Source organism: Saccoglossus kowalevskii, chromosome 4 (genome assembly GCF_978046115.1).
Source record: "Saccoglossus kowalevskii chromosome 4, keSacKowa6.1, whole genome shotgun sequence".
Classification (NCBI taxonomy): Eukaryota; Metazoa; Hemichordata; class Enteropneusta; family Harrimaniidae; genus Saccoglossus; species Saccoglossus kowalevskii.
In genome coordinates, this window is record NC_140644.1 from 11704168 (window position 1) to 11716825 (window position 12658).

Below are 12658 nucleotides of genomic sequence, written 5' to 3' on the forward strand. Positions count from 1 at the left end.
CCTCAAAACTTTTTGACTTTTGACTAACTGCTGTGTAAATAAACAAATCATCACTTGTTGACAACTGTTGAAAAAAAAATTCAATGCTACAGCTGGTAAAATGCTCATACATATATATTTCTTGTATAGCGCCCTCTGTTGTCTTATATTAATAAAAGTGTGCTACTGTTTTGTTTTTTTTTCCACCTACATACTATGGAACATTTGTACTACCTTTAGGTATACAGCACAGGCTGCTAGACACACCTTTCATGACCCTTGACCTTGCCCCTGCTCTGCAAATCTTGTATCATAAAAGCAGTCATTTGTGTCAATAAGATCTGTACTTCTCATATTATCATAGTAGGTACAAACTATGCGCCAATTTGGTGAATTCCAAGAAGTATGAATTTCACATTGCATGGCAGTAAAAGATTGAAATAAACCTGCAAAGACTCATGGGTAATAAGCAAATGCTTCTTCCATCAATGAAAGCATATTCTTAGAATTGATAAATTTTTATAAACTTTCATTGAAAAAATTCATTCCATTGTTTGTCTATTCAATTATCAGTACATGAAGTTATTGATAACTGTATATTCACTGACAGATACAACTTTGGAGGAACCTTGTGTTTGTCATAGCCTGATTGACACCAAGATAGTTGTATTAAATTGCTACAATTCAATTATAGGACTCTGTCACATAGCCTCAAACATGGAATGTGGTTTCTGTGGCAGAATGCATTACCGGTATATCAACTGTTAGCACTTACTGTACATTTCTAATATGAACATCAAAACAAGGTCTGAAGACAAAATACTTGGGGAAATTATAAGTATTTTTTGTTGATTGTCTGTATTGAAATAAACGAGGGAAGGATTGACAGTATTTGCTGAAGTCTAGATGTATGTTTGTATTCAGATTTGTGAAGTGACCAATAGCAGACATACAATTTAAAATTTCTGTATTCCAAACTCTTTAATTTTATTAATTATATCAAATTTAGTTAAAACACTATTATCAAATACACACATTTCAGAGGAAAAGTTGGAGAACACAATATTTTACTCAATAGTGCTGGCTTTTGTGCATGAGCGCCCTCAGAAGCAAAGCATTTACCAAAATGTTCTGCTGTTTTTATCTGGTAATATTTTATTTTAATTCAAATTATTTCATACTGAATACAGTTAAAATAATGTGTTTTAATTTTAAACAATTATTTCAAAACATGCAACTGCACAGAGACCTCACCATTACATACTGCCATCTTCGAAATGCATTTTACCCATGATGCCACGCTTATCTGAACAATATTATGGGATGGCCAAAGCGGGTGTCCACGTCATAAATGGCCACAGTGGGTGAAAATGATAGATGTTAGTACATGCCAACAAAAATATACTGTCATGACAATTATTTATTACTATCATCTTAATTTATTGCACAAGATACAAATCATTCACAATGTAACAATATGATATATATTATATCACCACAATACCTTATAATATTTTCCTGAATAATGCCTTTTTCTCACCCTGCTTTGTGATAAGTCAATAAACTGATGGAATTGTAAATGATACTATGTACGTGAATGTAAATAGTACAAAACACACTTCTCTTGTCTCAGCAGCATTGATAATATTACCATTATATTGTATTATCAGGGTATACTGCAGAGCAATATGCAAATAACCTTTGAGAAGATATCTAATTACACTGCATTTACACAAAAAAAATACCTTGTAACCACTATGAAAAAATGGCTGTTCACATAAAAATGTTGTTGAATAATTTTTTTTGATTTTTTAATATTATAAATTACTGGTCTACCAGTATATCCACATGTATTCCATGAAAATATAGAGATTTCTTAAAAAAAAAAAAATATTATATTCTCAACCAGTTTCAAGATTTGGTTATCCCACGGTGAAAAGAGTTGTTGGTGGCAACCAGACAATTGCCAATTTCGAACCATTATATATACATGTACCTACAACTGGAATGAAGAATTCTTGTTTTTTATGCACACAATAAAAGAGTGATGGTTTTCATGGCCATGTTTATTCAGTAGTTGTTCCATTCCAGGCATACTAAGATATAATTGCCATCACCCTTGACAACGTTGCAAAGTACATAAGTTTTCAATTAAAATAAAAATAAAATAAGTACATTCAAAATTAACTGAGCTGTCCATTGGTGGATTGAATGGTGACATAAATTAAATTCATAGATATTTTGTTTTAATATCATGACGTCACAATGTAACCATCCAATAAAAACAACATGGGCACTAGTCAGCCATTTTAAATACAATCCAAAAAAACTGAAGTGCATTTGGGATCCTGTATTGTCAAATGTTTGTACTAAGTTTGACTGAAATATCCATACATGACCAAAATCTGGTTCCAGAATTGCAGAAATGCTTAGTTTTGATGAATTTTTAACATCCCACCAATAACCTTTCAGAAGAATTAATTTACAAACTACTGTACTGGGATAAAAAAATTGAAATACACGATCATTCTACCAACAACACTGGAATATCAAAATGCTATGTGATAAGGACATCTCATTACAATATAAGGAATAAATAATATAGTCATGCAGTTTATACTGACAAAGCAAGTCTGTGATGTAGACGGTTGTAAGTATTGTAAATGGACCTGAACATGTAGATGTCATTCGCCACTAATATAGTAAATCTTTCAACAAACTGATTGATCTATCGAAAAAAATAGTGACAATATCACCTTTTACTTCACAGAATTGCTTCTTTCCCATGGCAAAACAGCGGGATAATTTATTATATATAGCACCTGTAATTTTCTGTTGAATGTTTGTTTCATGTAATAAACAAAATCTGTTTATGTATTATAATTGCCTCACATTCACACAGCAGGACCTTCTCTTGGTTCTATGAGGATTTCATTGACACCTACATATGGGGGTTGAGAAACTGCATATACCACAGCTCTACCAATGTCTGCTGCTTGCAGTGTATCATAAGTTGAACTCATGTCATATTTCTCTAAGGCCTAAAAATTAAAAATTAAATATTGAAATGGTCAGTAACAGTTGCACCCTGATTGCTATAACATTTATATGTATTTGTGTGTAATTTTTTTTATTAATTCTGAACAAAATGTACAAATTAAGTTCAGTTTTATATTCACTGACACAAGGTAAAATCTTACCTCTTTGTCTGTATTCTCAGCTGCAAGATCAGTTTCTACATCCCCTGGTTGAATGGTTGTCACTTTTACACCGGTTCCAATCAGTTCTTGTCTCAATGCAGATGACATGGCCTCAACAAAGAACTTAGTTCCACTGTATACAGCCAAACCTGGAAAGGCCTGAAACAACAAAACACTGTCAGCAACAACATGCATGGGTGTAAACATCAAGTTTGTCAAATGATGATCAACTGAAAAACATCCGGAGATCCGGTTCCGAAATGGCATGAATTATAGCACTAAAATATTCTACCATCTTGAATTGGATCATAAAACAAACACATGTGTGTGAAATTTGAATTAATCATAAGTCCCTGTTTTCAAACTACCTCCAAACAGGGACTACAAATGGCTGATAGTTGATCGTCTTGGCTCAAATTGCCTGCATACATGCATGTACAATCAAATCTGCAAGAGTGAGGATGGATGAAATACTATCACAATACATGAGTCCCAATTTCAGGATTGTGTCTGTACAGGGTCGAATAAGGTGGCCCAATTGTACATGTTTAATCATTCTAGTTATTCAAAAATATGAAATGATTGCTGCAACAATTTAGTTATGTACTTTTGACAGCCCGTTGTTGAACATACTACTATTCAATTCAGAAAGATGCATTAATATCCTACCCGTCTGCCAGCATTTGATGACATGTTGACGATATGTCCTTTGCCTCTCGATATCATCCCAGATAATACAGCACCAACACCATTTACAACACCCTACACGTGTAAGCAAAGAAAAGAACAGTCTTGATGTATCCAGTTTGCATTATCAAATATTGTATGTTTTCCTATCAGCTCAGCTCAGCTCAGCTCAGCTCAGCTCAGCTCAGCTCAGCTCAGCTCAGGTCAGCTCAGTTCAGGTCAGCTCAGGTCAGCTCAGGTCAGCTCAGCCTAGGTATGGTCAGCTCAGGTCAGCTCAGCCTAGCTCTAGTCAGCTCAGCTCAACTCAGGTCAGGTCAGCTCAGCTCAATTTAGCTCAGCTCAGCTCAGCTCTGGTCAGCTCAGCTCAGGTCAGGTCAGGTCAGCTCAGCTCAGCTCAGCTCAGCTCAGATAAGATAAGAGGATGTAACATGACACACATTATAGATCCTAGTAGCTAGTATAATTAATGTTTTTGTACCTTGCAGTTAACATCAATAGTTCTCTCCCACTGGTCTTCATTTAGATTTTTCATCAAAGTATAATACATAACACCAGCATTATTCACTATAATATCAACAGGACCAAGAGTTGATTCAGTGTGCTTAACTAATGCTTTCACCTATAAACAAATAAGGTAACATAAGAATAACAAAATAAACAGACGAACGAACAGATAAATAAATAAATAAATAAATAAATAAATAAATAAATAAATAAATAAATAAATAAATAAATAAATAAATAAATAAATAAATAAATAAATAAATAAATAAATAAATAAATAAATAAATAAATAAATAAATAAATAAATAAATAAATAAATAAATAAATAAATAAATAAATAAATAAATAAATAAATAGAAAAATGAATAAATGTATATATTTATGATAATTTGAGTGTGGTCTTCAACATAATAGTAAGCTGGTGAGACTGTGAGCAAAATATATTATAATCCGCGTTGCTATGACATGCACCACTGTACCACGTATTTAAATGGGCTCTGTGCGTGATGTCGTGGAGCGCCAGTAAAAAAGTTGGTGAAAACAGCTAAAGTAGAGAAATCTGCACAAACTCAACTTTGAATTACGTAATTCCAAGCAATTAAATTTATATATGCTGCTCATGTAGGGTTAATCTTGTTACACTGTTCAAGACAGTCTCAACAACAAGCCCAAAGTACTGTTTTTTGAGAGTTTTTTGTTGTTTTCATGGGTTCTAGTTGCCAGGCGATAAAAATGCCCAAATGTTCGCTCCCGAGAACAGTAAAATAATGATTTTTTATAACACAAAAAGTAGCATAGCTATCAATGTATTGATATGGAAAAATAATCATAATTATTGTTTCACCTCGTCTTTGTTACAGACGTCAGTTTTAACTGCAATAGCAACACCACCATCTTTCTCAATGGATTCCTGTATCTCATTTAACTTGTCAACTCTTCTTGCTGCCATAGCAACCATTGCACCAGCCTCTGCAAGATGCTTTGCTACAGCTGCTCCAATACCACTAGATGCCCCTGTTACTATGGCAACACTGCCTGCGAGTGGTTTGTCACCTATAATGTGAAAACAGATGGTATCGCAAATCCTATACCATGACAACTCTGCCACACACGAGTTATTGACAGTATTTTTACAATGTTTGCTCAATTTTTTTTTTTTTTTGGACTGTCTGACCTCACAATGACCCTAACACAAGAATAAATATTGCAATAATGTTTCTTTGGATTATTCAGATCAGAATTACTGTAGTTACCAATAGCATTGAAATCAGTAAATTCAATTTCTTGTTATCTATGTTCAGTTCAGATTTTACATGGTGGTAAAATAAAAATAACTGGTAGTGATCAGCCATGTAATGCAATGTATAATCAATACATACTCTTCAAATAGTTGGCAAAACACAAACATGCACACTGTCCAATTAGTAGTCTCCTTTTCAAGTTACATACACATAAAACATTGCTATGATGTAGACAGGTAAAAAGAAGTACTAATATCATTCATAAGCATTAAGGCATGGTTAAAATTGATAGATTAACTAACAAAAACAATCAAAATATTTGCTATGAATATTACGTACGCTTTCATCAATCTACATAAATCCTATGTGATAATAACTATTTATAACTGTAAAACACTGCATGCAAATTTTAGCAAACTTGGCTCATTGCATGAATTAACAGAATCCCAATTTAGCTAAAGTGTAAAAATTCTCAATCGTGAAAACATACTTTCTTTTAAATTAGCTAAAATCTTGAATGAGCCGAATTATACATTAATTAGGTAAAATATTATGCTGACATGTTTTACAGAATATATATAAGACCCAAAATTAAAAGTGAACCTACTATCTGCCATGTTGAATATTACCCAGAATGCCACTCCCTAGGACTCCCCAGGCTTGTAAGATTTTGATGAAAAAAGTACCCCCTCGCCCAATAAACTACCAAAAATAGCACATTTGTAAGATAATTTAAATAAAAATTAGGGTATATTACTGGTTCTATTCTGTTCGTAAACAAAAAATCAAAGCAATAACAACCTAAAAGATAGTAAAACATGATAGTGATCAATATCTGATCAGATTTTAATCATATATATATTTATTTTTAAGGTGAAGAAAAGGTCATAAGCCAAAAAAAAAAAATTACACATACAAAAACTAGATATAATAATATATATAGGATAACATTTAAAATTTCAATTGTTATACACCAGAGTGCATGTGTTATCTGTTATTAGGATTAATGGAATACATAGAAGTCTACTCCAAAAATAAAAAACCCAGAATTTGTTCTAATTTTTTAATGATGAATCATGAGCAAAAAACGCTTTTCCAGATTATTTTTTGCAAGCATTTGGCAACAAATTTAATAAAAGCAGTCAAAACATTTTTATCAAGGTAAAATAAAAAATTAATTGTGATTAAATATTTATTTGGTAAACAAAAGCATCATGCGAGTCATTTGCCGCGACCCCATTTTTCTTGTCTCTTTAGACGTGAATTAAAAGTGGATTAAATGTGCTAAGTCCAAAATGTGTGGGACGACATCGACAAACTCCAAGACGAAGCTATAGGGATTTTGTTCGATCGCGACAGTGGCGCCGACTTGGAATTTCAGGGTTTTGACTTTTATGAAGATAGCAATAAACGTACAGATGGGGGTTTTTTCTAACAACTATGAACTTTCGTAATTTTACTGCGTAAATTATTATTGATCTTGTATGGCTGTTGATCCAGTATTTGTCAAAACCGGAGATAATTCACGCGTATGGGGCGGCGTGTTTGTCGACGGGGATATTTTAATTCAAATGAATCTTCACATTTTTATTATTTCTGGTTTTAATATTTGTCACATTCTAAGCAATAAATTATTTCTTGTTACACTTTTAATGCTGCATATTGTTCATTTATTTTTGTTGCATGTTTTTATTTGCCGTTTTACTCCCTGTCGCAGTTCGATCTGCATGTTGCCAATTTTCGTGGTTTTTCGTTTTTTTGCCGGGGATATCCGGACAAACGCCCACCCCTTCTTTTTGGTGATTTTCCATGTTCAGGACCCTGGGCTTATACCCGGATAAATACGGTATATTTTTTTAGATGAAAATATGTTTATTTATCATGTTTGCCAGCAACATAAACTCTCTGTTTATCTGACAAATCTGTATTTACATCTCCCTGATGTCAAAATGTACATGTAGTCTCCATGCTAGACAGCCTATTGTATTTATTGCAAAATTATTGACACTTCAACATTTGTTTTGCTACTTTGTCTTGTAATTCATGTGAATTTAATTTGAACAAGATCTTCATTGCATATCTTATTCTTGCGTAACTTCATCATATGAATCATTGCACATATATAATTATATATCATATAGGTTTCTTTTGATTAAATATACCCCAAGTGAACATAAAAAAAACATAAAAAGGATTTTATACAGGATTCAGAGGACCAAAATAAACTGCTCATATTTCTTTAATTCACGCAGTACAAATTTACGGTGTAAGAAGTATAAACAAGCTAACATCACCAAGATGAATTTCTGTTACCTTAACACAAAGTCTTGCTTCATCAATAGAAGAAACTATTTCCCCAGTGACATCACCCCAAACAAATTTCATCACAATATTGCTTTTATTTTAGATATCACTTTATTATTACCTTGTGAAATGATCTTTTTAGGTTTGGCAATGATACCTCTTTCTGCCAGATTCTTGAAATACGTCGCTAATAAATCCGCATTGAGTTGTGGGTAAGACAGGTTTAATGATGACATCACTTTTTGTAAATTGGATATACTAAGATGGACTGGGTGACTGAAATAGGACGTATTTCTGAAACAAAATACATAATATGAAGTTATGAAGGCAGTATGATAACCATATTAAAATAAATGCAATCCTGTACTGCCCGAGTGCATACTTTCTGGTATTCTCATGACAACCTTAATATTAAACATCTTTTCTTGCTTGTAAGCCATAATTTAGTGAGATATAACATCTAGAAATGCTAGCGATAAGTGACTCAATTCTATTTCAGTTACAAGCTATTAAAATTATTGCTGCCTCTAATCTAAACAAAGGAAAGTGTTTGAAAGTATATTTACTTGATTATGTCAGTCAACCTCTCTCCAAGTACACGGGTACTATGGTTGTTAGTGGACGTCTTCAATTTCTCTATTTGTTGACACCATTCATTAAATGGCAACAAATGCATTGTGTAACCATGCGCTTTCATCCATTCAAACAGCCATCTATAGTAGAACAATGAAGTTGAAAACTATTACTCTTCAACTCTCAGTAATTTAAATAGAAACTTGTATAATCATTTTTAACCCTTGTCATACATTGCATCATAGAAAACTTGGGCAACTTTGAAAAGTTTTCAGCCTATTCAAGCATCTCGGAAAAACGTGTGCAACTTTGGGACATTTTCAAACTATCCATATCTCTTTCACCAGATCTGTGCTTGGATAGCAAACAATAAAAGAAACATATTTACACAATTACACAGAAATTACTTTACTTTACCATTAATTCCCCAGCACCAGAAATAAATATCACATAATATCCTTAAATATCCCAAAAGCTTATATGAAGTCGCAAAACTGTTGTTATATCAAGACCATATTTGCAGTACCGGTTATTGTAACATAATTTTAATATTTGCGTTATGGATCACACTTTCAATATGATACTGATAAATACTCAGCTTTGTGTGCCCATTTTGGGTTTTTAACTTTGAGTCAGTGTCGTTTATTCTTAGATATGTTATTTTTATACAAATGTGTTAACAGCTTATAGGACTCATCTAGTATTTTATCAGTGTTAAATTTGTATGTCCCAAATCATAGTTTACGTTTTATCCCTCTGTTTTGTCTACCGCGTTGTCGTATTGATATATTTAAATATTCTCCACTTGTGAGATGCATGAACAATATCAATAAGTTATTTGAGCCATTTTAAATCTAAGGTATATCAGTTAATTCTTGAAAGCTAAATTCAGATATTTTAAATGTTTATGTATTTTATCGTATATTTTTGTATGTTATTTATTGTATTTTGATGTATGTGTGAGTGAGGAGCCTGTAAATGGGACTTGTGCCCGTAATTCTTTTCAAATAAATGAATAAATTTAGGAAAAGGGGTATCTCAGAGAAAACCTAACTTACATCGACTTGAATGGCTTTGGATTGACTAAGTGAAATACTTTTCCTACTGCTAACATAATATTCTGAGTCATTTGTACAATAATATTGCTGACGAAATCAACAGGTGTCATCTCAATATCCCATTCTTTATTAGGGGCACAGTGCGTCTCAACACAACCACGTAATAGTAGTAGATGTGAATCGGTCGGGTTCCAATATGCCTTATGACTTTCTCCAGACAGATTTCCTGCAATAAATTTTGAGAATCTTTGTTATTAATTGGACGTTTCCACATGTTCAATTCAAATTTGTATTTATAGCTAAAATTTACACTTCTAGATTTTAATTGTTATAATCTTGGCACTTTAGCAGACAACCAGTTAGCACAGTAAATTTGAATAGCCAGACCTCCATAATTCTGTCCACTTGATTTCACCAAGGCCTTTGATATGTGCGCATATTAAAGTGAGGGACCTGTCACCTGCGCATGCGACAGACGACAATAGTGTGTTGTTGTTTACAAACAATGAGTCAATCCATGAGCCTTTGCATTTTCAGAATACATTGTGATTGCCGCCTAGGACTGTGCGTACACCCCTCTGCTTAAATATGCCAGCAATTATACCACTGGAAAGAACTGGAGGTCTTTTTATATCATTTGAGTAAAAATCAAACATGAGAAATGTGGAGATATACGAATTCACCTGGTCTGTATATCGCCACTGGCAGTCCTCGAGATCTTGCCTTCAATACAAGTTGTTCAGCAACCCATTTAGTCTGACTGTATCCATCTGTTAACTCATTTGCATATTGCGTCATATCGGCATCTTCATTTGCATCTTTACAATCATTGGGGAATACAGAATTTGTACTGAAACACAATCAATATTTGTATCATATGTTAATCATTGTTGAGGACAAAAAGTGGCGTTTATATTTCCTTATTTGTTTTGTTTTGTTTTGTTGTTACTGTTGAAAATAGCTAATGGTATATAGCAAGGACATATTTTTGTGTCTGGAACGGAGGTTAGTTTAGAATCAGTGGATATCGATTCAGCTGTTTGCTGTTTTAGGCAGATATTTAGTATATCAGTTTCAGTTTCGTACAGAGCATATGATTTCAGTATTGTAGGCATCCAAGTTGCCATTGAAAACACGTTTTTCCATTATATAAGTATTTTAGGTGTCACTTTTAGAACATTTCAATCTTACCTGGCATCTAAATTAGTCAAATTTATATTTTTTATAGTCACTGATGGTGATCGATTCAAGAATACAAATTGTGACTTGCATGAATGGGTAAACCTCATTTTTACAATGAACTTTCATACCTATGAAAGTGAAATACCTCTTTGATGGTCTGTTTATCTTACAAAACCTTAGTGTTTTCCTAAAAAAATCATGCCATTTTTCCATCAAAATTAGTGCTAAAATATCATACTTCAACATTGATAAACTGCTTCTGCATTACATTTATCTGCGCTGATATTTGTAAATTCCAGTATATTTTTGGCTACATTACCCAGCCTTCTGATTGGCCAATAACAAGCTTAACAAATGCAAGGATGCAGTTTCACGAGAACTCATCCACGAAAAAAAACATGGTGGATATCATTTTACAAGTAACCCAAAAACATTCATTTATGATGAAATTTTAATTTTACTTCAATTTCATGATAAAACAACAAATCGATTTTTCGTAACACTTCGAGAACAGTGTGACGAGACTGCACAAAACTGCTGTTGTGACACCTATTAGAACTAAATGAAAGCCTTTCACTCTTGTTTGATACCTAAATTAAAATACTTCCTTGTACATACACAATGATTTTGGACAAAATATAATTAAAATAAAACATATTTGTGTCCGTACATATTTCTGAGGAATACACTTACTAATAGTATGTGTATTCATCTTAAGGGTGAAGTGCACTCAGTAACGTGGCATCCAGAAAAACCCAAAACCATGTATTCTACGACCACAATGTTAATTAAGGCATGGGGATTGATATCTGTGAATGGTGAAAAAAAACGTATAATTGCTGCTGTTTTAGAGTAATGAGTGACTTTAGCTTACCTTATATAGTGCAGTGGTTTAATTTTATTGGTAGAAGCAAAGAGTATAACATTCTGAGTACCAACCACATTGATGCCATGCAGTGCTTTGTAGGGGTAGACTAAGTTTACATAGGCAGCACAGTGAATTACAAAGTCAATCTGCAATGAAGACATTTAGTTTAGGTTTAAGGATAGTACAAATAAAAACCACAAATTTTTTTCGTATTTTTTTTTCAAAAATTTTGATCAAGATTTGTAGCCAAAAAGATATAATGTCCATTTGGTTCAAAATTATCCAAAAAATTACAGAAAAATGCCTAAAAATAGTCAAGGTGTTGCACTGAAATTTTGGCGGGAAAAAAATATGGTGCTCAAAGGGTTAATTTGGCGACAGACATATTTTTGTAAATTTCATGATTCAGTAAAATTTTGTATCAGTGAAAATTTCTCTTGTTCCCATGATATAAAGTTTCAGCAAAATCCTGCCATCACCAATGCTATAAGACTCATCAAAGTGCAAAGATTCTTTGCAGAGAAAATTAATCAGTTTACAATACAGTATGAGAATTATGTATGTATTACACCACATACTGTACAATCTAAGTAAGGTTACAATTGAGATTGTCCAAGATATTTTTTCCTGCTGTATGTCAAAACATAAAAATATCTAAAAAAAAACAGTAAAGAAATCTTCTGGTGATTGGTGGAAAGAAACCAGCACCTGGTGGCAATATTTATTTTCTGGTGATTGGTGGAAAGAAACCAGCTCCTGGTGGCAATTTTTATCTTCTGGTGATTGGTGGAAAAGAAACCAGCACCTGGTGGCAATTTTTATCTTCTGGTGATTGGTGGAAAAGAATCCAGCACCTGGTGGCAATCTTCATCTTCAGGTGATTGGTGGAAAAGAATCCAGCACCTGGTGGCAATTTTTAACTCATGGTGATTGGTAGAAAAGAACCAGCATCTGGTGGCAATCTTTTACTCATTGTGATTGGTGGAAAAGGGGCCAAAACCAGGTGGCAATCTCATCTTCTGTTGATTGGTGGGAAAGAACCCAGCACCTGGTGGCAATCTT

At 33.2% G+C, this 12658-nt stretch overlaps 1 protein-coding gene across 1 annotated transcript in view; it reads right to left on the reverse strand.

Annotated features, from left to right (window-relative positions):
- Positions 1-1395: 1395 nt before the first annotated feature.
- LOC102809176 (uncharacterized) overlaps positions 1396-12658 on the reverse strand; it is a 30272-nt gene continuing 19009 nt past the window's right edge. Inside the window, exons 16-25 of the mRNA XM_085497770.1 lie at positions 11603-11742; positions 10230-10396; positions 9547-9772; positions 8482-8628; positions 8037-8209; positions 5215-5423; positions 4345-4485; positions 3849-3941; positions 3180-3338; positions 1396-3020 (exon numbers count right to left, since the gene is read on the reverse strand). Coding sequence (XP_085353896.1) covers positions 2874-3020; positions 3180-3338; positions 3849-3941; positions 4345-4485; positions 5215-5423; positions 8037-8209; positions 8482-8628; positions 9547-9772; positions 10230-10396; positions 11603-11742 — 1602 coding nt within the window. The 3' untranslated portion in view covers positions 1396-2873. The remainder of the gene's footprint in view (positions 3021-3179; positions 3339-3848; positions 3942-4344; positions 4486-5214; positions 5424-8036; positions 8210-8481; positions 8629-9546; positions 9773-10229; positions 10397-11602; positions 11743-12658) is intronic.